General features: G+C 49.6%; 5 protein-coding genes across 5 annotated transcripts; 2 read left to right on the top strand and 3 right to left on the bottom strand.

The window, feature by feature from the left end:
• Positions 1 to 4280: 4280 nt before the first annotated feature.
• GGS23DRAFT_100976 (uncharacterized protein) lies at positions 4281 to 5533 on the bottom strand. The gene is made up of 3 exons (XM_051510933.1): positions 5231 to 5533; positions 4923 to 5155; positions 4281 to 4855 (listed from the first exon to the last, which is right to left on the bottom strand). The coding sequence occupies exons 1-3, from the start codon at positions 5398 to 5400 to the stop codon at positions 4398 to 4400; spliced, it is 861 nt and encodes a 286-aa protein (XP_051371160.1). The 5' UTR covers positions 5401 to 5533; the 3' UTR covers positions 4281 to 4397.
• A 1622-nt stretch (positions 5534 to 7155) lies between these two features.
• Positions 7156 to 8864, bottom strand: GGS23DRAFT_572416 (uncharacterized protein). The gene has a single exon (XM_051516626.1). It carries the CDS (start codon positions 8313 to 8315, stop codon positions 7242 to 7244), a length of 1074 nt encoding a protein of 357 aa, XP_051371159.1. The 5' UTR covers positions 8316 to 8864; the 3' UTR covers positions 7156 to 7241.
• Positions 8865 to 11483: 2619 nt separating this feature from the next.
• GGS23DRAFT_610647 (uncharacterized protein) lies at positions 11484 to 13062 on the bottom strand. The gene has a single exon (XM_051520344.1). It carries the CDS (start codon positions 12737 to 12739, stop codon positions 11777 to 11779), a length of 963 nt encoding a protein of 320 aa, XP_051371158.1. The 5' UTR covers positions 12740 to 13062; the 3' UTR covers positions 11484 to 11776.
• Positions 13063 to 20273: 7211 nt separating this feature from the next.
• Positions 20274 to 22188, top strand: GGS23DRAFT_597665 (uncharacterized protein; the record flags this gene model as incomplete). Its single annotated transcript, XM_051518653.1, has 5 exons — positions 20274 to 20427; positions 20493 to 20547; positions 20615 to 21118; positions 21223 to 21964; positions 22036 to 22188. 5 exons carry the CDS (start codon positions 20274 to 20276, stop codon positions 22186 to 22188), a joined length of 1608 nt encoding a protein of 535 aa, XP_051371157.1.
• Positions 22189 to 23429: 1241 nt separating this feature from the next.
• Positions 23430 to 25744, top strand: GGS23DRAFT_610627 (Gcd10p family-domain-containing protein). The gene is made up of 2 exons (XM_051520343.1): positions 23430 to 23554; positions 23649 to 25744. Exons 1-2 carry the CDS (start codon positions 23469 to 23471, stop codon positions 25471 to 25473), a joined length of 1911 nt encoding a protein of 636 aa, XP_051371156.1. The 5' UTR covers positions 23430 to 23468; the 3' UTR covers positions 25474 to 25744.
• The last annotated feature ends 62 nt before the right edge of the window (positions 25745 to 25806 follow it).

The raw sequence follows: 25806 nt of genomic DNA, 5'->3' as shown, positions 1-25806 counted from the left end.
CGATTTATTTTAAATACCGTACGACCGCTTTTAATCTTTAAAAAACGTAGGGGCGGGTAGAAATAAAGAGCGATAGGAATTCGTTTATATTCTATCGATAAAAATAAGGCTATCGGCGGATAAAAGAAGTCTCGGATCGTCCGAATAGGGCCGCTAGGAAATAAAAGGTCTATTAATCCTTTCTTAATATAACTCCGAGCTAATATAAATTTCCATTACTCTCTAAATGCTTAAGAAATCGGCTCTTTATTTAAGTACGGTCGTATAAAGTATCGGACCTAATATTCTTTAGTTTAATCGCGGCTATCTCGAGAATAAAAGACGGGAAGTTCGATAGATTCTAAATAGAAATATTAATATAAGATAATATAAGAATAAAAACTTTTTTTAATACGTACGAATAAATCAGACTTTAAACGTCTCGGGTTATCCGTATTTATTATTTTATATCTAAATAATCTAAATCTCTATCTTTAAAGAGATAGTATATTTATTACTAAATCTTAATTTCCCATATCTTTTCGCCGCTTTAACGAGGTTTTATATAGACCTTCGTACGTTATTAGAAATATTCTTTATAAGATTCTATAATCGGTCGCGAAAATACTATTAGCTTATCGGACGAGGTATAAAAAGACCTAAAAATAAATTACTAGTCTATCGGTATTTCTAGATATTAATTATTTAGGTAGCTATATTAAACTACGTACGATATAAAAAGAACGTAAATATATTCGAATTCGTATCTCTAAGTTTATTATTTTCGAAAGAATCGTATCTAAAGGAATCTTCGACTTTATTATTAATAATAATAAGGATAGGCTAATGACATTTATAGAATGAATACCTCGTTTCTTTAAATAATTAACGGATTTAAAAATACGTACGAGGAAGCCGACTATCTTAATAAGATTAAAGATATATAGCCTCTTGAATATATATTCGTATCGCGTACGATAATCTATAAATGAAATATCGGTATATAAAAAGAAGAGGTATTTTTTAAATGAAAAATAAAGAGAGATAGAGTTTTACTTATACCATATTAAGAAATAGGTATAGCGTAAAATTATCTATACTAAGCTATATTTATTCTAGAAACTTAAGATATACGAGAGCGGTAAGACTAGGTAGAAATATTTAGTAAATAATATAATAGAATTATCGTATATATATTAATCGGGGCGAATCCTCGGGACCGCTATCTTATATAAAGTACTATATAGCGTAATTCCGGAACTTATAATAAGTATATAAGCTATTAAAGTAGCCGCGTAGCTTAATATAAACCGGGAACGGCTAGTTATATCTATTTAGATATCGTACGGCTTATTTATAATAGGTACGATATATTATTAGGACGGCTATACCTTTACTAATAATAAATAAAGTATTAATATAACTCGGCCGGTATAATAATACCTACGTTAATATTAGCGATTATCGTACGATAATTATAAGGAGATTAGATAAGGCTAATATAAAACGCTATAGGTTATTATAATAGAACTATACTAAGTCTTATCTCTTAATAGGTATAAAGATTAAAGAGAATCCGCCTAGGTATTAGTAGGAGCCGGCGGAGCGGGCTAATTATTCTTAGTTATCGTACGTATATTAGACATTAGATATCTTATTATAATAGTTACGTTTAGGAGAGGGATTAAGGCTTAGTTATTATTATTCTAGTTCTTTTAGTTATTCTAGTTATTTTAGTTTCTATATAGAAGAGATATTAGAAATACTTTATAATAAAGGGATTATAGATACGTACGAAGATATAATAATAATAAAGATAGATAATATTAAGAGAGGAAGAGAGTAATAGTCGGACGAGATAAAAGAAGAAAAAAGAAAATAAAGAAAAAGAAAAAGGAAAGAGAAAGAGAAAGAGAAAAGAAGAGATATATAATAAGAGAGTATAAAGGTAGCTATATAAAATTTAATTTAAATAATAATTATTCCTCATATAAGGATATATTTCTATAACCTTATTAATATTTCCTTTCTCTTCTTTCTTTTCTTTTCGTTTTTCTCTTCTCTTTCCTTCTACCTCGTTTAGTTATTATTCTTTTTCTCTTTTAATATTATCTTTATTTCTATTAATATTATATCTTCGTACGTATTTATAATTCTTATAATACTAAATATATAAAATAAAGGTTATTATTATATTAAACGATATAATAAGAAGGTAGAATAATAAGAAGGTAGAATAATAAGAAGGTATAGGAATAACTATATAGAGTTTAATTTAAATAATAATTACGCGAATAACTATATAGAATTTAATTTAAATAGTAGTTAGTTACGTAAATAACTATATAGAATTTAATTCAAATAATAGTTACGTTTCGTATAAAGATAATCTAAATAATAGTTACGTAAATAACTATATAGAATTTAATTTAAATGGTAGTTACGTCTCGTATAAAGATAATTTAAATAGTAGTTACGTAAATAACTATATAGAATTTAATTTAAATAGTAGTTACGTTTCGTATAAGGATAATTTAAATAGTAGTTACGTTTCGTATAAAGATATATTTCCATAACCTTATTAATATTCCTTCTCTCCTTCCTCTTCCTCCCTCTTTTCTCTCTCCTTCTATTACGTCCGACTATCTCTCTCCCTCTTTTAATATCGTTTCTCTTCCTCTCTCTTAATATTATCTCTTCCTCTCGCTATTATATCTTCGTACGTATTTATAATCCCTTTATTACGAAGTATTACTAATATCTCTTTTATATAGAAACTAAAATAACTAAAATAACTAGAATAATTAAAATAATAATAACTAAGCCTTAATTCCCTTCCCGAGCGTAATTATTATAGTAAGATATTTAATATTTAATATACGTACGATAACTAAGAATAATTAACGCGCTTCGTCGGCTTCTATTAATACTTAGGCGGATTCTCGGATCGCTATTCGTTAGAACTTATTAACCTTAATCCTCCTACCTATTAAGGGATAGGAGTTAATATAGTTTTACTATAATAACCTATAGCGTATTATATTAACCCTACCTAGTCGCCTTATAATTATCGTACGATAATCGCTAATACTAACGTAGGTATTATTATATCGGCCGAGCTATATTAATACTTTACTTATTATAAGTAAAGGTACGGCCGTTCCGGTAACGTATCGTACCTATCGAGAATAAGCCGTACGATATCCGAACGGATATAACCGGCCGTTCCCGGTTTATATTAAGTTACGCGGTTACTTCGGTAATTCGTATACTTATTATAAGTTCCGGAATTACGTTATACGGTACTCCGTACGCGACGGCGGTCCCGAGGATCCGCCCCTAGATAACGCCTTTCCGCCGCCGCCGCCCGTATAACTAGCTAATTAAATAATAAAACTAGCCTCGTCCGACGAGGAAGGAACGGTAAATTACCTAGTAGTAATAGATTAACGTAAGTATATATTTCCTTTATACGAATCCTTCATACGAGTCCTTTCTATAAGATTTCTAATTTAGTTTTATAGTTTAAACCTTGCTTTATTTTTATTTTAAACGGCAAATTTAATTTTAGAAGGGAAAAGAAATTAATTTAACGTTATAGAGTTCTAGTGGTTTTTTTTTTTCGAGGTAAATATTTCCGAAAATCGTTTTATCGGATACGTACTAATGGTATACCGTACCTCCCTGCTTGAACCCGGTGAGACCTACTTTGTCCCGAGCAGCCTCCCCACTTGGCACTGGGGAACTTCAGGTGCCAGACACAAAAACCTTGGCAACCTCATATTGGACCTGAACCAGGTATATTTCGGTGATGTATGCTATGGTGTCACGTGGCTGGCTCAAGCCACATATAGTGGTATAGGTTGCGCGCAGAGTGAGCGGGGGGGCGCGGGTATGTTGACTTGACTAGCGAAGAAGGAAATGTACGAAAGGGTGCGGAGTGAGCCTATGATATATAGAAGTGCAGCCTAGGCATGGTAGATTGCTCTCCACTGGAGGCAAATGCTTCCGTGACAGAGGAACGTAAAGAAACGTATGAAAATATAAGGAAATATAAGGAAATATAAGGAAATATAAGGAAATATAAGGAAATATAAGGAAATATAAGGAAATATAAGGAAATGTAGGGAAACGTAAGGAAATGTAAGGAAATGTAAAGAAATGTAGGGAAATATAAGGAAACATAAAGGAGTAAAAATTTATGAAAAACTTCTCCGTCTGAGTGTTCCGAATTGCCAACCGAAAGCCACCCTTGCACTACCAGCGTGTGTCAATCTGCCTCCTTCCCCTCCTACTGAATAGTGCCCAACTCGATTCTGTATTCGTATCCACACCTAGGCGGTATTGTTGAAATACCGGAACGTTGCTGTTGAAATCCCCAGCTGATGTCACCTCATGCAATAGTGAACGCCCCGCGCCTAGCTGCGTGGGTGTTTCGTGATAAACTCCTTGGTGCACTCATAGCACATCTCGTAGTCAGTTAGGACCTTGGCCATCTTGCATTCGGAACAGCACCTCAACTTCACGTTCAAGAAGGAATTCCCGTCCCAAACCGGATCTCCCATTCTCCAGAAAACGACCTCATATGCCGATACGGAAAGTTCTGGCTCATTCTCCAAGGGTACCACGTCGTTAGAAGCCGGCTTGACTAGGAACTGCTTACGGCGAAACAGGGACGACGCGAGCTGAAGCACCGAGCTGTCCCAGCCAGGGACGCACAGGATTGCCATAGCCACGGATTTCGAAATCATGTGCGTTATCGATTCGGCCGTCTCTTTTGAGACGCTCTTGAGATCTAGGTCTTTGTAGATATTCTTAAATGTCTTCTCACAGACAGACGTAAGTCGGACATGGAGCTCATCCGGTGTGGGGTAAACTGCGGGAGTTAGTTATCATCACAGTTGAAGATTGAAAATATTATATTGGGCTTGAATACCACTTACACAGCGTTTTCGGCTCAGGAATGGTTTTATCTATCAACACCCTCCATATTGGTAGGTACCATGAATCCATCTGCACTTGATGCCAAGTGTGGTCCTGAGGTCTTCTCGTGGCATTTTTTACGATACTCGAGACCGTTTCCCAGTCGTCTGGGGTCATATAAAACCGCCTTTCTGATTGGGGGATATTCTGGGGTCCGTCCTTGGGATAACGGTGGTGGACTTCGAGATGCTGACTGGAACATGGCAACATATTAGTTCAACCTATAGCTTCAAAATTATTTGTCGGGGAGGGGTTTCAGCGAATTTACAGTAGCTCGAAACGATCCCGGAACTTTTTCTGAGAACCGTTCGTCGATGGCGCGCAGGTGGGACACTTCGATGCGTTGACGACACCTGGGTAGGCTAGCCAGTACGGGCAAGCAAGGTTGAGCTTCTCGGGTCTCCCCCCAGAATGTGGAACTATGCGATCCACTGCCATATTATTGTCAAGCGTCTGTGAAAGTAGTTTCGAGATATGCCCTCAACACTGATCCACAATTGAGTTTTCTCTGATGAATCCTCGGGAGAGATGGAGTTATTTTTGCCCTGCCCCGTAAAACGTAGACGCCTACGAAGGGCTGGTTCAATTATATATAGCGACATTTCGTTTCTTGTGTACTTCATGGCACATACAGAAAGGCGCAAAGGCAGGGCATTAATCCCTTGATCTGGTGATCCTCTCTCTCCGCCCACTGGGCTATGCTTCCCTTCCTCAGGAGAAATATCAACGAATAGCCGGGTATCCTATTTGCAATCTCTGAGGGGCCTCATGCCTTCTTTCCCGGGGAAACGTAGATGCTGACGCGGGGGTACTCAGAGGGGGTGAAATAGTACCGCTGGGGAGGGGCGAGGGATGTCACGACGGGAGCAGCGTGTAAGTCCCGGGTCGCGGGAATCCAGCCCATCCTTGCTTCCAGCCGCACGGTTTCTGTCATCTGAAACACACTGCGTGTGCGACCACCGAAGTCTGGGAATCTAGTGAGCTCTTCGGGAGGTCACCCGTATATCACATCGCTTCTCTTCACCTAGAAAAACCCCATGATCCCACATAGAAGTCCGCCTCGCTGGAATAACACAGAAGCTTTCTACAGTCACTCTGCATATACCTAAGCTTGGCGAAATATCTACGTTGGCCAACCCATGTTATTGTCAGCAAAGGTTGCGTCCGAAGGGGGGCTGCATCGATATTGGGCTGCATCGATACTGGTACTCATGTCTACTCTCTTCAGGGAAAATACGTAATATATAGAGAATACGAGTGACGGCCTAAGCGCCCTGTAAGCACTGCGTAGCCTAGGAATCTATGGGATACGTCGGGACGCTGTCGTGGGAGCTAACCCCATAACTGTTTTTCGGAATAAAGGGGCCATGTGTTCGGTCCCCGCGCAATCAGCAGAAGGGGCTTGAAGGGTGGACCCAGGGGGTAATAATGTTTTCCCCAGGGCGCTGGGAAAATAATGCACTTTAGCGCTCACGAGGCCATTTCTATCGCATGGGCCGTAGGCCTTGGTACGTATCGCCAACCTTGCAGATAGCAGGGCACACCAAGAGGAGCCCTGTTGATTGGTTTACTCACAACTGTATTTAAAGCTGTTCAATCGCTCTTTTTGGCACCTAGATTTTACTCCTTCTCCATCACCGAGTCAGGTTCAGCTTTCAACGTTTTGTGTGCCTTGGAAATACGGAAGCGAAGCAACGGATTTTGGTCTGGTTTGCGGATTAAGAACCGCATTCCCCTATTCATTATCCGACACACCACGGTAGTAGATAGTGGTAGCAGTCAACGCCCGTAGGGGTCCCGTAGGGACTGCCTGCTGAGGCTACCCCGCGACCTACCTATTTTATATTGCATATTCGATTCAATATCAAACGATAACACATTCGTCGAACCACTCCGCTTCGCTTTGTCAAATTCACGAAAAACGGCCCTACGCAACCTTCGGGCTTTGCGACGAATTTTCCGACTTCACCCTTTGAATGTACGCGTAAAGAACAACGTCCTATCTGAAGGATAAGACAGATTTCTGCGTTAGCGTACATTATTCGCTATAGAAAACGTATATGCGTGTACACGATGTATTCAGTAGCAAGATTCTCAGCAGCCAATGAAATAAGGGACAACAGGGGCTTGACGTATTATAACCATCCCCGGATAGAATCAACTGTTACTTAAAGAGGCGCCCACGGCTCCTCCGAGACAATTATGCGATAATCGAGAGTTACGCGCCGCAATCCATCTCCACTGCCGTCAATCGCTTCCACTCGCAGGCCAGCGAGACGTCAAACGCCCACGAGGCCGTCGCCCATGCCGAGTTCTTCCAACCGGTATCGCTTAGCACCGGTATGGAATCCCACATACCCCTGGCTGAACGACTTGTAGGCCTCGAGCGCCTCGCTGTTCGGAGTCAAGGTCCTCAACGCCCGCAAATGCGCAGCCGTGGTCTTGTCCGCCAGCTCTTTCAGAGCCGCCCCCGCGTCGATCCCGCGACATTTCGATATCAGGGTCACCTGGTTTGCCGTTTCGCCGTACAGCTGCTCCTTGTAGAACGACAAGACGTCGCTGCAAGATGTGTTAGTTTCTCGTCGGTCCGCCCCGGGCCAGCCGAGATAGCGAGAGAGACGCGGACGGGGAGAGGGCAGAGCACGGGACCTACTTTGCGTTGGTGACGAATAGCGCGCAGTCGGGTAGTGCCTGGAGCTTCCAGCAAAAGGGAAGCTCCCGCCGGAACATGAAGAGGGTGAAAGCCTCTCCCGCACCCGACATGGCCCTGCTGAAGCCCGGAAACATGTACGAGGACGGCTCCAGCTGCAACAGGCGTCAGAGATTATTGACCGAGGCGTGGAAGACAAATGTGGGAGACGTACCTCGACGTGTTTGAACTCATGCTCGATCGCGAACGCGATGAAGAGGTTCAAGGTGGAGATGAGTATGAGGTTGGCCTCAACTTCCCCGAACAGGGCCGGCATTTCGCGGAGCAGGTCTGCGAAATGCTCGATGATGGGGTCTTTCTGGCGGTCGCGGGTGATGAACTTCTGGTTGAAAGACAGGACTTCCTCCATGTCCCTTTCGAACTTTTCTTCCATGTATACGATTGATGTCGTGTACAGGGAGACAAAGACTTGGATGTCATGCGACTGGAAATGAAAAGCGTTGCGGGCCATCGAGACGCCAGTTTGAATGAAGGGCATCATCCTGTCGATCTCTGCAGTGGTGTACCCACGCCGCATACACTCGGCGATCATTTCGGCTTCGAACTCGGGATGCTCCTGAGGCCGTGAATATTTGAGGTCACAATCCCGTAGGAAGGTGCTCATCATCTTCCGCACATCGGCCAAGTCCATCGGGCGCTCCATAGATAGCTAGAGTCGGTAGTCTCTGAAGGTCTTGACTGTCACTTACTGGCTGTTCATAACCGAGTGGTGTGGCCGTCTTAAGGAACCAGGGATACCTCTGCCACCGATATAGGGTCCTTGACTTGTAATGAGATGTAGGTGGCTTTACCATCGAAGACCTCGCATCTCGTCGGATTACCACTGCCCTTTATATCTCCCAAGGTTCATTACGGAAAGCACGGCGATCCTATCGAAAGAGAACACGTCAGCCCCGAGCATGTCGCCTCCTGACATCGTCAGAGGCAATCCTGCGAAGAAATCCACCACCATTATCGTCACATGTTGTATAACAACCCCATTCAACCTCATCACTGATGAACTCCCCCACTCCAACCCTACACAAAAAGCTCTTTACTGCACGAAGCGAAGAGGGCAGCATGCAGTCAGCATACTACCCTTAGTAACGTGCATTAAGAGACGATCCGCATATTGTCGCATACCAGCTTCATTAGCTTTTGATACCTGCCGAGTCACATCATATCTCGGACACGTATGATCACTTATCTATGCTACTCTTCATATTGAGTTGGTTGTTGATCTTCTGCCTCACACCGGTTTACGGTGATTGGTTGGATACTAAGATGGATTTGGAGAGGTGGTTGAAAGTTGAGGGTTCGCGTGTGTGCCAATAACATATAGGAAAATACGCCATTGTACAAGGCGAGACGTCAGAATGCAGCTGTACACAACCATAACGAGCTGGGGATAGATAAGACGGCCAAGATTCTTTAGATGTTCATCGGTAACGAAGCCTCGCCGTAAGATCACGCTGTCATATCTACCACCCACCCCGGTTGTCTTCACACCCGACATCATCGAAGCCCACCCACCACCTCGCATAGTAGCGTAATGGAGAGAAACGCCCAAGAAGAAGCTTTGGAGGGTTAGATGGAAGTTGATGTCGGCTGGAATGTTATCGTCCCATTGGCGGCGATAGCAAATGCTTTCCATCCATGTCGTGACAGATCCCGAAAAGTTGGGATTTGACCTGTGGGCCTGGATGGGATGTGTGTACTGACAAGTGTATATGTATTCCGGGCGAGATAAAACCCGTTCCGCACCCACGCTTCAGCTAGGAAGAAGATAACGCGCGGAAGATGGCTAGAAGATGTCGAGGACCGGACAGAAAGGGGGAAAGCTCCAAGCCAATAGACTTTGACATGGACATTTCGAGATATTATCAATTCCCTCTGCAAGTCTGTGACTGCGGATGAACTGAGTGCGGGTCAAGAGGGGACTAGATACCTATTGCATGCCTCGTTTCACCGCATATTGATAGTAACGTTTATTACTACTTTCGCTGAGGTTGCCGGCGATCACTCTATCCGGTTTTAATACAGTAAAGGCGGGGGCAGATTTACAATCGTCAGCGTGCTTTGCGCGATGGTATCCCGAGTTGGTTGGTGTGGTGTGGGAGGTTGACGAGCGCTCCGCCGATCTTGCTCAAGCCCTCCGGCGCCGCGTCGGTGGATTGTCCGCAACGGGCTCGTGTGGGTTGTAAGGCAGGGCTGGGGACAAACCAAAACTGTGGCCTACCTAGTAATGTTGGCATTCTTCGATCTCAACTTCTGAGACGTTGGGTTCGCGTCCCCATTGTCCTGAGCCCATCTGCTGTAGCTCTCACAATGGGAAAGTTTCCTCATATCAGTATCAATGCCTTCTCGCTCCCCATCACCCGAGACGGGGCCGTAAAGTTCCAGACGACTCGCGCCAGGTTCGTTAACGAGGTCATACCCAAGGGCACTTGTGAACAACAACACAATCCCTATAGAACTTAAATTAGACTCATAGAGATTCACCACGCTGGCGTTTAAAATGCCGCAACTTGTAAGACTGGCGGTATTGTGCTGCTTCTCCCCTGGCAAATGGCATCGACTGCGGAGGAACTGCAGAGCCCGTTTCCCGGCTCGCTGGAGCCCTCGTGAGCGAGATCTGCTCCGGAAAAGAAACTCCGGATAACGCCCAATCCCAACAACCCCTTGGTACATATGGCTGCGACACTGGGCACCATTACTGTCGAGCAACTAGCCTGGCAGCGCCTGAAGCGCAATTGGCTGGCAATATCAGTTCCCGGCTTTTTTTTCCCATGCTCCCATTTGTCTTGAAGCTGGTGCTCATACGTACGTACATCGGGCAGCTTGGAGCACGAACCTCCCTCGGACAGAGGCATTTGAGCTTAGGTGTGACTGGTGGGCCGAGCATACGTTGAGCGGATAGACAGCGGTTGTTGACTGGAAGGAAAGTCGTGATGCAGCCTCAGCTCGCATATATAATACCTGTCTGTATGGGCTCCTCTCTGCCCGACTCCCGTGACCACCTCGACTATGTTCACCTCTTACAGATCTCCCCGGGGAACCTAGTTAACTGTTTCCCTCCTATGGTAGGTAGGGGCTTAGGTAGAGCCTTTGCCGCAAATCGCAATTGACCCTCCACGTTACGCGAGTACCTGGGGCCTCTATATTTACCGACACCTGGATAGGTACCTTAGGTGTTTACAGGCGCAAGCTAGGTAGATTGCTTAGGGGGTAGGCACAGAATGCAAGCCACCCGCGGACTCTGGCTAAACCCAGCGAGCCTTGTCTTAGGTCCAAAAGACGGACGAGGCACAACCTTTACTGTAATCTACCTACATCAATACCTGGGTTTCATACGAACAAGACTGGCTACTGAATGGACAATTATTTACCTACGTGCTGAAGAAGAATAGCGTGAGCACGCTGTCGGTAGGGTGGACATGAACACGGCCACAGCTGCTAACAGCTGACCCAGCTGCCAACCAACAGCATCAGACAGCTGCATCGGCATGCGCGACAGCTGTATCTGTGATCAGCAAGCTGCAGACGGCAGCTGGGAGAAAAGAGAAGGAAAGCTCTAGGAAGAAGGTATCGACATGGACACGTACGAATGCATGGCAACAAGGATAGTGATAAAGAAGTGAACGTCTGGCTGGTAGCCTATAGCGCTATGAAGTGAAAATACGTAGGTATACGAAACCCTGCAATGCCGCACCACTACAATATGCCTCTAACACACCTATATAGTAACAGAGAATCCTAATTGAGAAACGGTCTCACTATACGATATGGACAGGAACACAATGGTTTTAGGCGCTCACGTACGATATAAGGAGGCTGGATTAAAATAAGCAATTAGTGACCCTACGCGGTGGACTCGTGGGCGGATATTATCGGCTAGACGGATCACCGAAAGGGTGTACATGAGAACAACCCCCCTCCCCCCCTTTGCGACCATCCCTGGGCTATTCCTTGCCATTGGTCCCGAACGCTTGGCAGATGGGATTTGTCTTTTCCGTCCGGGATATACTTTCCGTGCCTGAGGGGTATCATAAGCCACTCTCTACCCAGTCCTCTCCTACCTACGCTACCTAGGGCGGGATATACGCGTAACTATCAGCGACGGCCTCAGATCTTGACCTCCACCGTCACGACCACCCCCCACCCGCTCAAGCTCTCCAGCAGCCCGAACGCGTTTTCGTGGCGAAACGAAACCTCCTCGGCGGTCGCCGTGACCACGGTGCCGCGCCGCCGCCGCTTCTCGCTACCCGCTGCTGGAGGGGCAGCTGGCGTCGCAGCGGGTAGCGGTGCCTCCGTCTGCGTCTGGCTGCCGCGGCTGCGGCCCCAGCCCCAGGCCTTCTTCTTGTCCTTCTTGGCGGGGATCCTGGCCTCGACGGCGGCGCGGACGGGGGTGCTAAGCTCGACGGCCGGCGCGGCGGCGGCGTCGTCGTCGTCGTCGTCGTCTGGGTCCGCCGGCGGCTGGAGGTAGCCGGCGAGGCGGCGCGCCATGTCCTCGTCGCGCCACCAGAGCAGGGCGTCCGGGTCGGCGGAGCCGCCGGCCGCGCTGCCGTCCTCGTCGCCGAACCGCCCCCAGTCGCTGAACTCGCGGCCCGGCGCCCAGCTCGGGTCCTCGCCGTCGGGGTCGCGCGCGCGGCCGGCCTTCTCCTTGGTGGCCGCGCCGGCGCCCCCGCGCGCGGGCCCCGCGACGCGCGCGACCCGGCACAGCTCGCCCCGCCGCCGCATGTCCTCGGCGCTGCTGAGCACGGCGGCGCGCGGCACCGCGCCGTCGGGCACCAGGGTCAGCGTGGCGCGCGGCGGCGCGCGCCCCGGCTGCGCCCCCACGTCCGCCAGGAACCCCGCGACCGCCGGCACCGCGCCCTCCAGCACCGCGGCGTCGCCGAACCGCTGCGCCGCGCGCCACGCCTCCTGCGTCATGCGCATGCGCCCCGGCAGCGCCGCCACGTACTCGTGCAGGTGCGACGTCAGCGGGTCGAGCTGCGACCCCTCGGCGGGGATCGGCGGGGCGACGGCGGCGTCGGCGGTCGCGGTGTAGGCCGGCGGCGGCGCGTCGAACGGGAATTTGCTGTCCATTTTGTCGTTGGTCGGCTGCGGTGCGGGACGCGGTGGATCATGTGAGAGTTCCTCCTTTGGGGGGGGGGTTTCCTATTTCAAGTGTCGGAGAGCCCTCGAATGGGATCAGTGGTGAGGAAATGATCGTCTCGATTGGAGGTCGAGGCTGATGTGATTGGCATTGGCCCCGGCGTTTGCGGGGAGGTCAAGGGTGGTGTCGAGTTACGGAGGCTCGAATGATTTGGTTGCAATTGCGGGACCCCGAGTAGGAAGACGTATGAAATGGTTGTCGGCGCGAGGAAAAGACAGACAGGCGTGATTGATGGTTCTGTTTCGGGCTTGATTGGGGATTCTAACGGCGTGCATAATTAATTGCTAGAGGAAGCAAGAAAAAGAAGGAAAAGAGGGGAGGAATCGCGTAGGCATTGAGTTGGAATTGCTAAGGAAGAACAGCACCCGTTACTTACACGGGCTAGCTATAAGATAAGCACGACTGTCTGCGGGTTTGACTTACTGGCTGAGTCGAACGTGACCACGCGGAGGACCGGGGGGGTGATCCGTTTCTGTCTGACAACCTCGTCCCTAGTCATATAGGTGCCTAACTTACTAGGTATAATACCCGTTACAGAGTTATACTCATACTATCCCTGATCATGATCGTGATGTCGAACCGGCGCTCCCCCGCCAAGCCCATAGTGGGGGGTTGGGCTGCGAACACTGCCACAATGGACGCCAGCCCTATCGACCGAGACCGATTTGGGGTATGGCAGAAGCGAGGGAGCGAGGAACGCGATCCGCCTCCTGGGTCACCTGCCGACGGATGTGACGATTGGTACGGGCACAGGAGAGTCCTACGTATTATCTCCGCCGGCGCGAGCGTACGTAGGCGTATATATTTTCCCGTCGCGCGAGACGCTTATGGTGTCGCCTGTGCCTGCCAAGCCCACGCTATCCCTCTCCCTTTCTGCCTCCCTCTCACTCTCTTTATTACCTAGGTACCTCTAGTCGTATACAGCGTATTGGCGTCGTGGCTTGCTGCCATCCTGAGCGCGCCCGAGTTAGTTTGGGAATAGCTGTACCTATGTGGCGTAAAACGTAGACGCCTACATCTACGCTGTTACGTATGTAGGTTTATAAGGGCCGATTCAATTGCTACGTGACACTATACATGTTAATTCCCTTGTCCATTGGGCAGCACTAGAGATGCTCTCAAGGAGGAAACGAGACAGGGGGGAAATAAAAGACAGGGGTTCTGGACATAGACCCAGCACGTCGGAAGATTCTGACTTCCTAATCTCCGTAACGAAGCTACTCATAGATCGAGAGTTTCAAGGCCGCCACCTCCTCCCCGCCTCCGGATTGATCGGCCGAGGCAGACAGGGTGGCCTCGAGCGTATCGATCGCGTAGTGGTAGGTCGCTTACGGGCGTGATGGTGGGAATCAAGTCCCGTGTTCCCTGATCGCAGCCTTCTCGTTCTAGGCCAAATCAAAGGATCGCACGGATGCGGGCGTATAGCACGGTACTAAGCTAGGGCACCCCTCCACGAGCCACCCCTTCACGGACTACCGCGTTAAGACCTACGAACGCGCCTTTTAACGCGACGCCCTTACTTAAATAACCTATAATTTCTCGGTTAGTTTTAATCTTTAATAATTCCTTTTACCATTAATCTCTTCCTAATTTCTTACTAATTAAGATAATATCTTTAAAGGAAACGTAAATCCGTACGGAAGCCGTTATTCGGGAGGTTATATACGGCATTAATATTCGAAAAGCTACCCTTCGATATAGCGTCTCTCGTTCCTACCTAGCGCGCCGTCTCGCTAGTAAACTAACGAAATAAAAGCTAAATAAGAATTGGTAGGCTTTATTACCGATCTTAAAAGCTAAATTATTTCGTTAAATTATTTCGTAAGCTAGGTTAAGTTTCGCGCTAGCCTTTATTTAATTTAGGCTTATAGCCGACCGCTTATTAAACGCTAACGGCGGTTCTAGAAAGCTAAGGAAGTACTAGCATTACCGTTTTTTAAATCGAAACCCGGAGGTTAAGGCTTCTAAGACTAAGATCGTCGATTATAAGCGGATTAAGGGCGCTACGGCGGTAAATATTAACCTCTTTTTCGACCGATTAAAAGCTTCTGAATTATTAACCATCCCTTCCGAATATTTCTTTAACGCCGACGAAATAAGTATCGCATAAGGCGTTACCGGTAACTATTAGATAATTTCTAAAGCCGATATTTATATAATACTTAAGAAAAGCGTCGAAAAAGGTTAATAAATTATTACTCTTAAGTATATAAGCTTTGGCGGAAAGCCTTTTCCTTCCTTAGTACTTTTTAAAGGTATCGACGTTTAGGCTTAATAATTTCCTAACGATTCTTACGATCTTTAAGAGGATTAACGGTTCTAAGCGTTACTTAAAGGATAAATTAATAATAATATCGCGTTAAATTAACTCGAAAGTATCTTTATTCCTTATATTCGGGCCCGTTTCGGTAATAAATAAGTCGTTTTAATTTACGACGGCTATAAATCGTATATCTACGACGCCTTTCTTACGCGTTATCTTTAAAATAAAATATAGCTCGTCTTTTATTAGCCTTACTATAGTTACGTCGTATAAGTTTTAAATATCGGAATATTCGGGTTATTAAAAAAACGGCTTAAAAGCTTTCTTAGGAAGAGTTAAAATACGAATCTAAACCTATACCTTATTAAGATCGATATATTAAAGGTATACCGATAGGCTAAGGTCGATATAATAACTTCTCGAATTATTAAAAGAGCTTAAAAAACCTTTAGGATTTATCCTAAAAACCGCGAGAAGCCGTTATCGTCGAGATTCGTAGTTATAAAGGATAAGGATATTCCTAGATTTCGGCCGAAACGGTCGGAGGTATCGGAAGCTATCGAAAGGCCGAAAATACCTAATTTCCTAACGTTATTAGCTCTAAAATACGTTAATATATCCTTAAACGGCTAAGTATTACGAAACGCTACTTAATGATTTATTTCTATTAGTTCTAGGGCTAAAGCCGTATTGAACAGGAGCAGCGTGGGCACGCTGACGGAGGCACGAAACAGGGGCTATCCAACTGCTAACAACTGGCCCAGTGCCGATCAACCCAAGATCATAGCTATAAACAGCTGTAATCGGTTAATCGGCCAGCTGAAAACGGCAGCTGGAAAAGGGAGACTAGAAAGGCAAAGACGAGGATAGCTAGAAAGGCATAGCAAGAAACGAGTGAATGGCTATAGGCTATAATATCTATAGGTCTAAGTCTAGCTAATGAAAATATAAGTACGCGACCTATATAAATATACATCGAAAAGGCTACGTAGCTTAGATCCACCGTACTACTACAGCCTCCCTAGTTTAATTAATCCGTAAGGAGTAATTAAACTCCTAATAGTAATAGGTACGGTAGCTCTCGTTCCTATTTAACCTAATCCTAATCCCGATTAACCCTAATTAATTAAAAGCTAGCTAGTTTAATCAAAGGCTAATAGGATAAGTTAGGAAGAAACAGGGTCAACTAGGAACGATTATAACAGTAACAAGTAGGTAGTAGGGTAGGTAACTATAACCGTACCTAATCCTGAACCTAATCCTAAACCTAATCAATCCCGAACCTATTTAATCGCTACTAACTAGGAGCTAAGCTAGTTTAATTAACGATCAATAGGAAACAGGAAAGATCTAATAATAAGAATAACTAGGCTAGCGGAGCTATAACCTATAAACTAACCTAATTAACCTATTCCTAATTAACCCTAATTAACTAAGAGCGAGCTAGGTCCATTAGGGCTACTAAGAAATAATAGGAATTAATCGGAAAACAGAAACTATAACGGGTAGGTAAAATAAGCGTAGCTCCCGTGAGAAACGAAGAAATAATCCCGTGAAAAATCTAATGTAACGTAATCCCGTCCTTCTCGTCCATAGCTGTCTTTTGCCGATCCTTTTAACTAATCCTAATCCTATAAACTAACTAATATATCCTATTCATACCCGTTTCTAATTCGTTTCTAGCTATTCTCGTGTAACCGTTTTTATATTCGTCCGGCAGCATCTACCGGGCTTCCCTTAACCCTCGATCCCTCCCCTATACGTAGTTCTAGGGGCTCTCTAGGCTCTTCCTACTAACCATATATCGGTAAAGGCGACAAGAGGAGTCTCTAGGCGTTATTATTCCTATGGCTATTTCTAGGCTGTCTTATTTAATATCGTATCTATTTCGTATCGCGGTATCGTTTATAGGTCTTTAATCCTAATCGGTACGTCCCCGATTAGGCTTATGGCGTAGGTATAAGGTCTATCGGTATCTTCGTATAGTAATTAAAGGCATCGTAGTACCTATCGGTTAGGGAGGTAAGGAGAGACCTCCCTAGGTACCGTAACTATCTAGAAGGGATAAAATAAGGGCGATCGGATAGCAGGCCTCTTATAATTAAAATAAATCGATCGGTAAAGAACGGATGCCTTTAAGCGTATGTTATAAAAAGGGGATAGTGGCGGTAACTTGGTTAGGTCAACTAAGAAAACGGCTATCTAGGCACTGGTAAAAAACGAAGGCGAAAACTAGATAAAAACGGGCATAGCTCCTTTAAAAGAGATAATTAAGAAACGAAGATAAGATAGATCTACTAATCGGCGAACGAGCTTTTAGGTAAGCTAATCAAAAGCTGATGGGAGGGCGTGGTTATTGATGGTCGCTATGGTTGTTTGCCCTCCTTGTTGATCTAGCCACCTGAAAATTCAGGCTATAGCCTAAAAAGGCTTAATCCGAAAGCTACGAAAACGGCTCTGAAGCTACGAAAACAGCTCCTAATTAACTGAAAAACAGGGAATCTCCTAATCGTCGTATCTTAAACCTGATAATTATAAAAACGGTCGCAAAAGGTTACTCCTAAGATAAGGTAAGGACGAGCTACTAGGTGGTCGCTACTAAACAGGAGCAGCGTAGGCACGCTAACGGAGGTACGAAAAGGACTACCTAACTACTAATAACTAGCCTAGTACCGATTAACTAAGATCATAGCTATAAATAGCTATAATCGGTTAATCGGCTAGCTAAAAACGGTAGCTGGGAAAGGGAGACTAGAAAGGCAAAGACGAGGATGGCTAGAAAAGCATGGCAAGAAACGAGTAAATGGTTATAGGCTATAATATCTACAGGTCTAAGTCTAGCTAATGAAAATATAAGTGCGCGACCCATATAAATACACATCGAAAAGGCTACGTGGCCTAGATCCACCGCACCACTACAGTATCGTAGCGGTTATTTATTCGGAAAACTAACGATACCTTCGACCGGTAAGTTAATACGATCGCGATTCTTATAACCTAGCTTTAATATAAAACTATTAAAAACGATAAGGCCATTATTAAAACGCGTAAGAAGGTATACGTAGCGCTAAGGAAGCGCTTCGTTCGTATAACGAATATACGGCGGGTAAAAAGGTCGTTAAAAGGTAGGGTAGTATATAAGGACGAGGTAAGCGACGAGAAGGTACCTAGAGAAGCTAAAACGGCGCTAGGAACGCCTAAAAACGAGGCATCGTAAGCGGAGAATTATATCGAGGTTATAACGCCGGAATTAAAGGGTTTTAATTAATTTTAATAATATAAATAGCTTTAATTATTAACGTAATAATTACTCGGTAATACTTAATTTAGGTAGCTCGTAGAGGGGTAGCTCGTAGAGAGGTAGCCTAACTTAGTAATTAATATACGAGATATAAGGACGGACAAATAAGTAAGGCGGAGTCGATAGCGATGAGGAGATATTCTCGCTGCTGTTTAAGAGGCTTGGATTCTGGGGAGTCATGTGAATGCTTACATGTGCATTGCCATGTCGTACGAGGTTAGGTACCTAGGACGTACCTACGTAGGTACATATACAGGGAAGTTCCGTTGCGGCGTCCACTCCTCTCCCCCCAGAGACCAGATATGTCCACACGTGGGCAATCTTCATTTTCGCGGGATCAACCAGGGCCTTTGTCAATACGCCCTCTCTGAAAAAGGGGTTCGAGGAAAGGCGTGCTGTCGCCGGCGAGCTGAGAGGGCGAATGAGGCACTGTTCCGCCTGAGCGTCTGCGTAGGCCCGTGGGACCTGGTGGACCGCTCGCACCGCTCCGACGGGTCCTTCGGGGGGCCAAACCGCACCCGGGGCCCTATAACATATACACCTATCCATACACCCACCCAACTATTACCCAACCACCCTGCTATAGGCGCCGGGGGCGAGTGGTCTAGGTGCCCGCTGTACCTGAGGTACAGAAGCATTCCAGAAGGCCAGTGAAGTGGGCAGCGAGCTTGTCGCGCCTAAGCGGTCCGAGCGACAGACCAGTAAGTCTGGTGACAATTTCACGCTCAGCCACCCGCCACGCCCGATCCGTTACCGCCTTGGGTTGCATCGGGTAGTCCGTCAACTCGTGCAAGTCAGACGTGTTTGGTTGTCTTGGTATGGGGAGGCGGGGTTGCCATCCCTCTGCCATCCCTCTGCCATCCATTGGGCGTCGATCCCATCCATCCACCCCCGTCCCCGTCCTTGCTCCGTCCGGGGAATTTCCTCGCTCAACTTCCCACCTAGCCATCGCAGGAATCGCGAGGGTGCCATTGCCGCAGGTGCCAAGAGGTGGTGATAGGTATGTAGGTCTCTTGCCTGCCAATTGTCGTTCCGGTAAGGCTGTCTGCCGCGCTCACGTCTAGGACCGCGTCCTGCTGCGCGGAGAGCCGACCGCTCGTCCATCATGTCATCTCCATGCCACGCCGGATCCTCCCTGCTCCCATGACACGTGAGGCGGCATAGTGGCGCCCTCTGTTCCATCGATCCATTGTGATACCCAACGCGCGCCGTGCTGCGGAGGGTGATACGCCACGCGTTGTCGAGGTAAGTATTGTGCTTTTTCTCCCCGTTTCCGTGCTACTCGGCCCTGTGCCAAGCCGATAACCCAGTCACGGCTCCGTCCCTCGGGTGGCGCCCTTTAGAGAAATACTTCGCGTAGGGGTAATAGTGGTAGGTAAGCATTATTGGCATTCGTCAACACGAACAGACAACCTGATATCCCTCTGTGTGTACTCCCTCCCCCCTCTTTCTCTACCGCAGCTCCAAGAATCTTGGCTAGGTTGGCTTCCCGATTCTGCCCCGGCCTAGTCCTCCTAACGTCACCGACGAAACTCTGGTGGGACTCCCCTCGTCAACTCAATAAACTCGGAAACAATTCAGCCTCTCTAAGCCCCACTCTATCTCCCTGTCTCTCTCGGCCCACCCAACTCGTTCGCTTGCTACTCTCTACCTCCTTCGTACTTAAAAGCTGGCATCCCCCCCCCCCCCCTTCTCCCTCCTCTCTCTTTCTAGTTCATTCTTGTTAGACACCGATTCCGTAGAAGTTCCTACCTTTCTACATAGCTGTTTCACACACAATCTGCTCTCCGAGTCAACTATTGTCACTCGACAACCCAGGAGAGCGTAGTTCACACACGCGCCCGTGTTCCCTTTTACCCGGTCACAAAGCTTCGACGCCCGGCAACCGAAAACCGTCAAGATGTCCTACAAGATTGCCGCCCCCGATGAGTACCTTGCCGTTACTGGCATGAACATCAAGAATGTTCTTATCACCAAGGCCGCGTGGATCTGGCCCTTCCAGAAGTGCACGCGCTTTTCCGTCCAACCGCACGACTATGCTATGAACTTACAGGGTACCGAAATTTCCCCCCCTCCTTCGATTCTAGGACCCCCCCCGCCGACTAACCTATGCGTACAGCGATGACAAAGGAGAAGCTGCAATTCCTCCTGCCTGTCGTATTCACAGTTGGCCCGTACGCCCTCCTCCCCTCGCCGGCCCAGGCCGCGCGATTGGGATACCAGATATTAACCTACTGACAGGGATGTAAACAGCCGAGGAGCCAATGCCAAGAGGCAAAAGGCCGGGGAAGCTCCGCAAGGGGGTGTTCGCGCCTCCGAGGATGTGCATTCCGAGGATCGGGGCGACGCCCTGATGAAGTACGCGATGCTGCTGGCGGACTCGACCGCCGATAACAAGAGCGCCCTGCACCTCGAGAACATCGTCAAGGGCATCATCGAAGGCGAGACCCGCGTTCTCGTCTCGAGCATGACCATGGAGGAGATCTTCACCGAGCGCGAGGAATTCAAGCGACGCATCTTCCGCAACATCCAGAGCGAGCTCGACCAGTTCGGCCTCAAGATCTACAACGCCAACGTTAAGGAGCTCAAGGACGCTGCCGGTTCCACCTACTTCCAGTCGCTCTCCCAGAAGGCCCACGAGGGCGCCACCAACCAAGCCCGTATCGATGTTGCCGAGGCGCAGCTCCGCGGTAACGTCGGCGAGGCGGAGAGGCACGGTCAGCAGGAGCGGTCTATCGCCAAGATGTAAGCTGAACAAACCCTTACCCCTTCCCTTCGGCTTCCCCGCGCCTAGAGACCACGGGGGGCAATTAGCTGCCGGAAAAAAGCTGACACGATCGTGACAACAGCAACGCAGAGACGGCGGTGCAGAAGACGGACCGCGACGTGGAGCGGGCGGCGGCGGAGGCGAACCTGGCGACGCAGAAGACGGTGCTGACGCGGGACGTCGAGATCGCGCGGATCGAGGCGACGCGGGCGACGGAGTCCCGGGACGAGGACCTGAAGAAGGAGGTGGAGGTGAAGCGGGCGGCGGCGGAGCTGGAGCGGCTGCGGGCGGTGGACGTGGTGAAGGCGGCGATCGCGCGGGAGTCGAAGCAGCAGGCGGCGGACGCGCGGGCGTACGAGGTGCAGGCGGAGGCGCGGGCGAACTTCGAGAAGTCGGCCAAGGCGACGGACGCGAGCGCGTACAAGACGCGGGTCGAGGCGGAGACGCAGGCGGCGGCCGACTACAACCGCACGACCAAGAGCACGGACGCGGCCGCGTACAAGACGCGCGCCGACGCCGACGCCTGGAGCCACGCGGCGGTCAAGAACGCCGAGGCCAACCTGCAGAAGAAGCTGCGCGAGGCCGAGGGCCTCACCGCCATGGCCGAGGCCTACGCCAAGATGAGCCACGCCTTCGGCGGCCCCGCCGGCCTCCTCCAGTACATGATGATCGAGAAGGGCACCTACGTCGAGCTCGCCAAGGCCAACGCCGCCGCCGTCCACGGCATGCAGCCCAAGATCAGCGTCTGGAACACGGGCGCGGCCGAGGGCGGCGCCGGGGCCGCCTCGGGGGCCGCCGCCGACCCCGCCGCCTCGCTGAGGAATGTGAGTTTGCCTCTCTGACCTTTCCTTCGTATAGGTGTGTCTACATGTGTGCTAACGCGAGGGCTCCGCAGGTGTACCAGCTCCTCCCGCCCCTGATGTCGACGATCCACGACCAGACCGGCATCACGCTGCCCGAGTGGCAGTTCGGGCGGCTGCCGAACCACGGCAACGAAGTGGCGCGGCACGGGCAGTTCACGAACGGCAAGGCCGGTGAGTCCAAGTAGGCTTTAGCCGTCTGTCTGTCTGTCTTCGCCTCCGTATTTCTCTCGCGCCTGTTTTTGTCTTTCCACGTTCCGACCGCGGTCCTCTACTCTCTTCGGGTTCTAATGTCATTTCGCCAAATGCTTTAATGTGTCCTGTCTGTCCATCGCTATGGAGGGAAGAAAACCACGGCTGGGGTTTCCTTTGTCGGACCACGCACATATAGACCGCATATTGTCTTACGCTGCTTCTCTGTTTTTTCCGGGCTCTCTCTTCTCCCGTCCCCCGTCGCTTTCTCGGTTCCTCCCCGCACTCGTCCTCATTTCCTTTTGTTTTGTTTCAACATACCCACATCATAGTTGGCGTTCCGCAGGGAGGTTGCGTTTGGAGATGCGGATGGGAGGGTGTCGTAGTGCTTCATAGTTGATATCCACGAAACCCGGGTTTCACCTCGAGAGTAACTACCTAGGCAGATTACTTAATGGAAATGGTAATGTGTTCTCGCATTGGGCATCATACAGCATCGCTTAGGATGCCCGCCGCTACGATGCGACGCTGGTACCTGAGACTGTCGCAAGTTGGAGTGACAGATAATTATATCGAGTTCCGGTTTATACGTGGAACGTATTCTGGGACGTTGAGTAGGTAGATATCGACGTAGGTATTCAAGTGACCTACCTGTCTGCATCTCAACTCTTCGGTTCCTCGTAATACCTACTGGCCTTATTTGTATGACATTGACGAACTGGTGTCTCCGGGTAGAGTAGGTAGGTACTCACTTTACCTAAGTAGGTACCTATAAGCGTACCTACATCGAGGCAGGTACCTACTCCCATCAGACAGGTACATGATCCAGCACACTGCCGCTGTCTCGGTCCTGTCATCAACGGTGTCGTACTCGTCACAACGCCAACCATTTCCACACTGCAAATATCCAAGGTGCCCGAGGTATTTAACATCTCTACGGTGTCGGTACCCATGCATCATCTATGGTGCCGCCCACGCGGCTCCCCTCATCCTGTACGGCGTCGACGTAGCCTTGGAAGTACATAGGTACCTCCTAGGCGGGCGAGAAGTGGACCTGGGGAATGGTGGGGTTATCCAATGCCCCCAAATCTCCAAATCTGCAAGGTACCCTTCGTCATCGTATTTTTTCTCCCTTTTTCCCCTCCCATTTTCCCATCATGTCGTGAACCCGACTAGCACCGCATCGGCTTATACTTCGCTCACAGCCGGCGGCAGTGAGAGAGCAGGAACTGAACCCAATCGCCTTGAGAGCCCCCTATTTTAGGCAGACAGAAGGATGCACTCGCTGGTCCAGCCCCACGCTTGGGTCGTCCTCAAGCTGCCCTCGGGGAACCTCCGAGTGCTCCAGGTGACCCCGAACACGTATGCTATCCCATCTTTAGCAGCCCCTTCATTCACTCCTGTCCTACTGCAACACGCTCTAGAGTGGCACTGACGACGCGCCCTCACTCCCCAGAACCATCTCCCTGGGCAAGTACGGATCGTTTCCCAGTAATCTCATCATCCATCGACCCTACCACCTTACCTACGAACTGGAAGACAGGAAGCCCGGCGAGAGCTTCAACCGCCTCCGTATCGTACCCGCTTCGGAGTTGTACAGCGATATCCTCTCGTCGGATACCTCCTCGACTTCTGCTGAGGGTGTGGAAACCCCAGCAACCAATGATGGCGAAGATGCCGACAATGTGCCCTCTACTGGCATCGAATACTCTCTGGTCGATCCCGAATCCGGTGCCGTGGTGGCCAGGACGAACCGCGCGGAGCTCGACGCCTCGGCGCGCCAGGCCCTAAGCATGGAGGAAATCGAGGCCCTCAAGAAAGATGGCACGGATGCCGGCAAGGACCTTATAGCGAAGCTGATGCTATCGCACACCGCCATCAACCAGAAGACCCAGTATTCCTTAGCCAAGTACAAGCTGCTCAAGACCAAGAAGTACATTCGACGCGTCTGCGTGCTGCCTCTAGACGTACCCATGCTGAATCACTGGCAGGTGGAAGAGAAGGACGCGAACAAGGTCATGGATATGCGTGAGGAGATGACTGCGCTGCTAGGATGCTGGGCGAATGTTCACTTTGGTGGAGAGGACCGACCCGAGAGCGAAGGCGCCCCAGACCCTGAAGGCCATGAACAAAAGGAAGTTGAGCCTGCCCCCGGCCGCTGGCTGATTGTGGATGACACAGGCGGTCTTTTGGTAGCAGCCATGGCTGAGCGGATGGGTATACTCTATCCCCCCGAGAAACCCCTACCAGAAGACCCGAAAGAGCCCGCACCAATGCCTGCGCATCGCAAAGACAGCGCAGCCCCAGCGGAGGCTACGACAGCCACCGGCAACCCTTTGTCAGTCGCCGGCGACGCTGCTGGCGACATCGACATGGACGCGCCCGCAGCCGAGGCCCAGGAAGACGCGGCCAAACCGAAGCCGGCCCTGCCCGGCAAGAAGCCGCGGCCGAGCGACCTCCAGGTGCCGTACGCGCGCACCAACACGATCACGGTCGTGCACGCGAACTCGCAGCCGAACCTCAGCTTCCTGCGGCACTTCGACTTCGACGTTACGAACGCGTCGCAGACGCCGGAGCACCCGCTGGCCTCGCACCTGATGACGCTGTCGTGGCTGCAGCTGGTCGACCCGGCGGCCGACAGCACGTACGCGGCCGACCCGCCGACGGCCACGCCCGAGCTGCTGCGCGCCTGGAAGCCGAACCGCCGCGGCACCTACCACCGCAAGCGGCGGCGGTGGGCGCGCGTGCGGCACGTCGCCGACGCCGCGCGCGCCGGCGGCTTCGCCGGGCTCGTCGTCGCCACCGCCATGGACCCCGTCTCCGTGCTGCGGCACACGGTCCCGCTGCTGGCCGGCGGCGCCCCCATCGCCGTCTACTCGCCGTCGGTCGAGCCGCTGGCCGCGCTCGCCGACTGCTACAGCACGGCGCGGCGCGCGGCGTGGGCCGCGGGGGCCGCGGCCGCCCGGAAGGACGCGGAAGACGACGAAGACGACGACGACGGCGACGGCGATGACGAGGCCTGGCCCGGCTCCGACGCGTTCCCGCTCAACCCGGCGCTCGTCCTCGGCGCGTCCGTCCAGACGAGCCGCGCCCGCCGCTGGCAGGTCCTGCCCGGCCGCACGCACCCGCTGATGACGAGCCGCGGCGGCGCCGAGGGCTACGTGTTCACCGGGTGGCGGGTGCGGCCGGCCGAGGGCAAGGTCGAGGCCCGGGGCAACGGGCGCGCGAGGAAGAAGAAGAAGGCGGCGGCGGCGGAGGCGAAGGCCGAGGAGGCGGGGTGAGGCCGAGGACGGGAGGGGACGGGTATAAGTATAAGCACGAGCACGAGCATAAGCATACACTTTAGGACAAGCACGAAAGCGATGACAGAGGGCACCGTACTCGTGAGAGTACGAGTACGAGGATATGGCCCGGGCACGTAAAGTCGAAGAAAATAGCCTCCCAGGCCAGGCTTGAATCTTGGGTCTAGGCGGGCCGTGGATAGACGCCTGTATTATATACCCCCCCCCTACCCCCCTAGTCTTGAAATACGTTCCATTCTCCTACCACGCCGTCGTCTCTCCACACTTATCTGCATATATGCATGCCTTTTCTAAAATACGTCTGTCTCGCTA

Source organism: Durotheca rogersii (genome assembly GCF_024521655.1).
Source record: "Durotheca rogersii strain YMJ 92031201 chromosome Unknown GGS23scaffold_13, whole genome shotgun sequence".
Taxonomy (NCBI): domain Eukaryota; kingdom Fungi; phylum Ascomycota; class Sordariomycetes; order Xylariales; family Xylariaceae; genus Durotheca; species Durotheca rogersii.
Note: the sequence above shows the minus strand (reverse complement) of the source record. Positions and strands in the feature narration are given on the sequence as shown.

What these genes read in the sequence shown, in the direction of transcription:
- GGS23DRAFT_100976 (XM_051510933.1), bottom strand. Translation starts at nt 5,400, where the DNA reads ATGGCAGTGGATCGCATAGTTCCACATTCTGGGGGGAGACCCGAGAAG. An exon ending in CGGGATCGTTTCGAGCTACT is followed by an intron (nt 5,156 to 5,230) that starts GTAAATTCGCTG and finishes GCCATGTTCCAG; the next exon opens with TCAGCATCTCGAAGTCCACC. An exon ending in TCCTGAGCCGAAAACGCTGT is followed by an intron (nt 4,856 to 4,922) that starts GTAAGTGGTATT and finishes TAACTCCCGCAG; the next exon opens with TTTACCCCACACCGGATGAG.
- GGS23DRAFT_572416 (XM_051516626.1), bottom strand. Translation starts at nt 8,315, where the DNA reads ATGGAGCGCCCGATGGACTTGGCCGATGTGCGGAAGATGATGAGCACC.
- GGS23DRAFT_610647 (XM_051520344.1), bottom strand. Translation starts at nt 12,739, where the DNA reads ATGGACAGCAAATTCCCGTTCGACGCGCCGCCGCCGGCCTACACCGCG.
- GGS23DRAFT_610627 (XM_051520343.1), top strand. Translation starts at nt 23,469, where the DNA reads ATGCACTCGCTGGTCCAGCCCCACGCTTGGGTCGTCCTCAAGCTGCCC. An exon ending in CTCCAGGTGACCCCGAACAC is followed by an intron (nt 23,555 to 23,648) that starts GTATGCTATCCC and finishes CTCACTCCCCAG; the next exon opens with AACCATCTCCCTGGGCAAGT.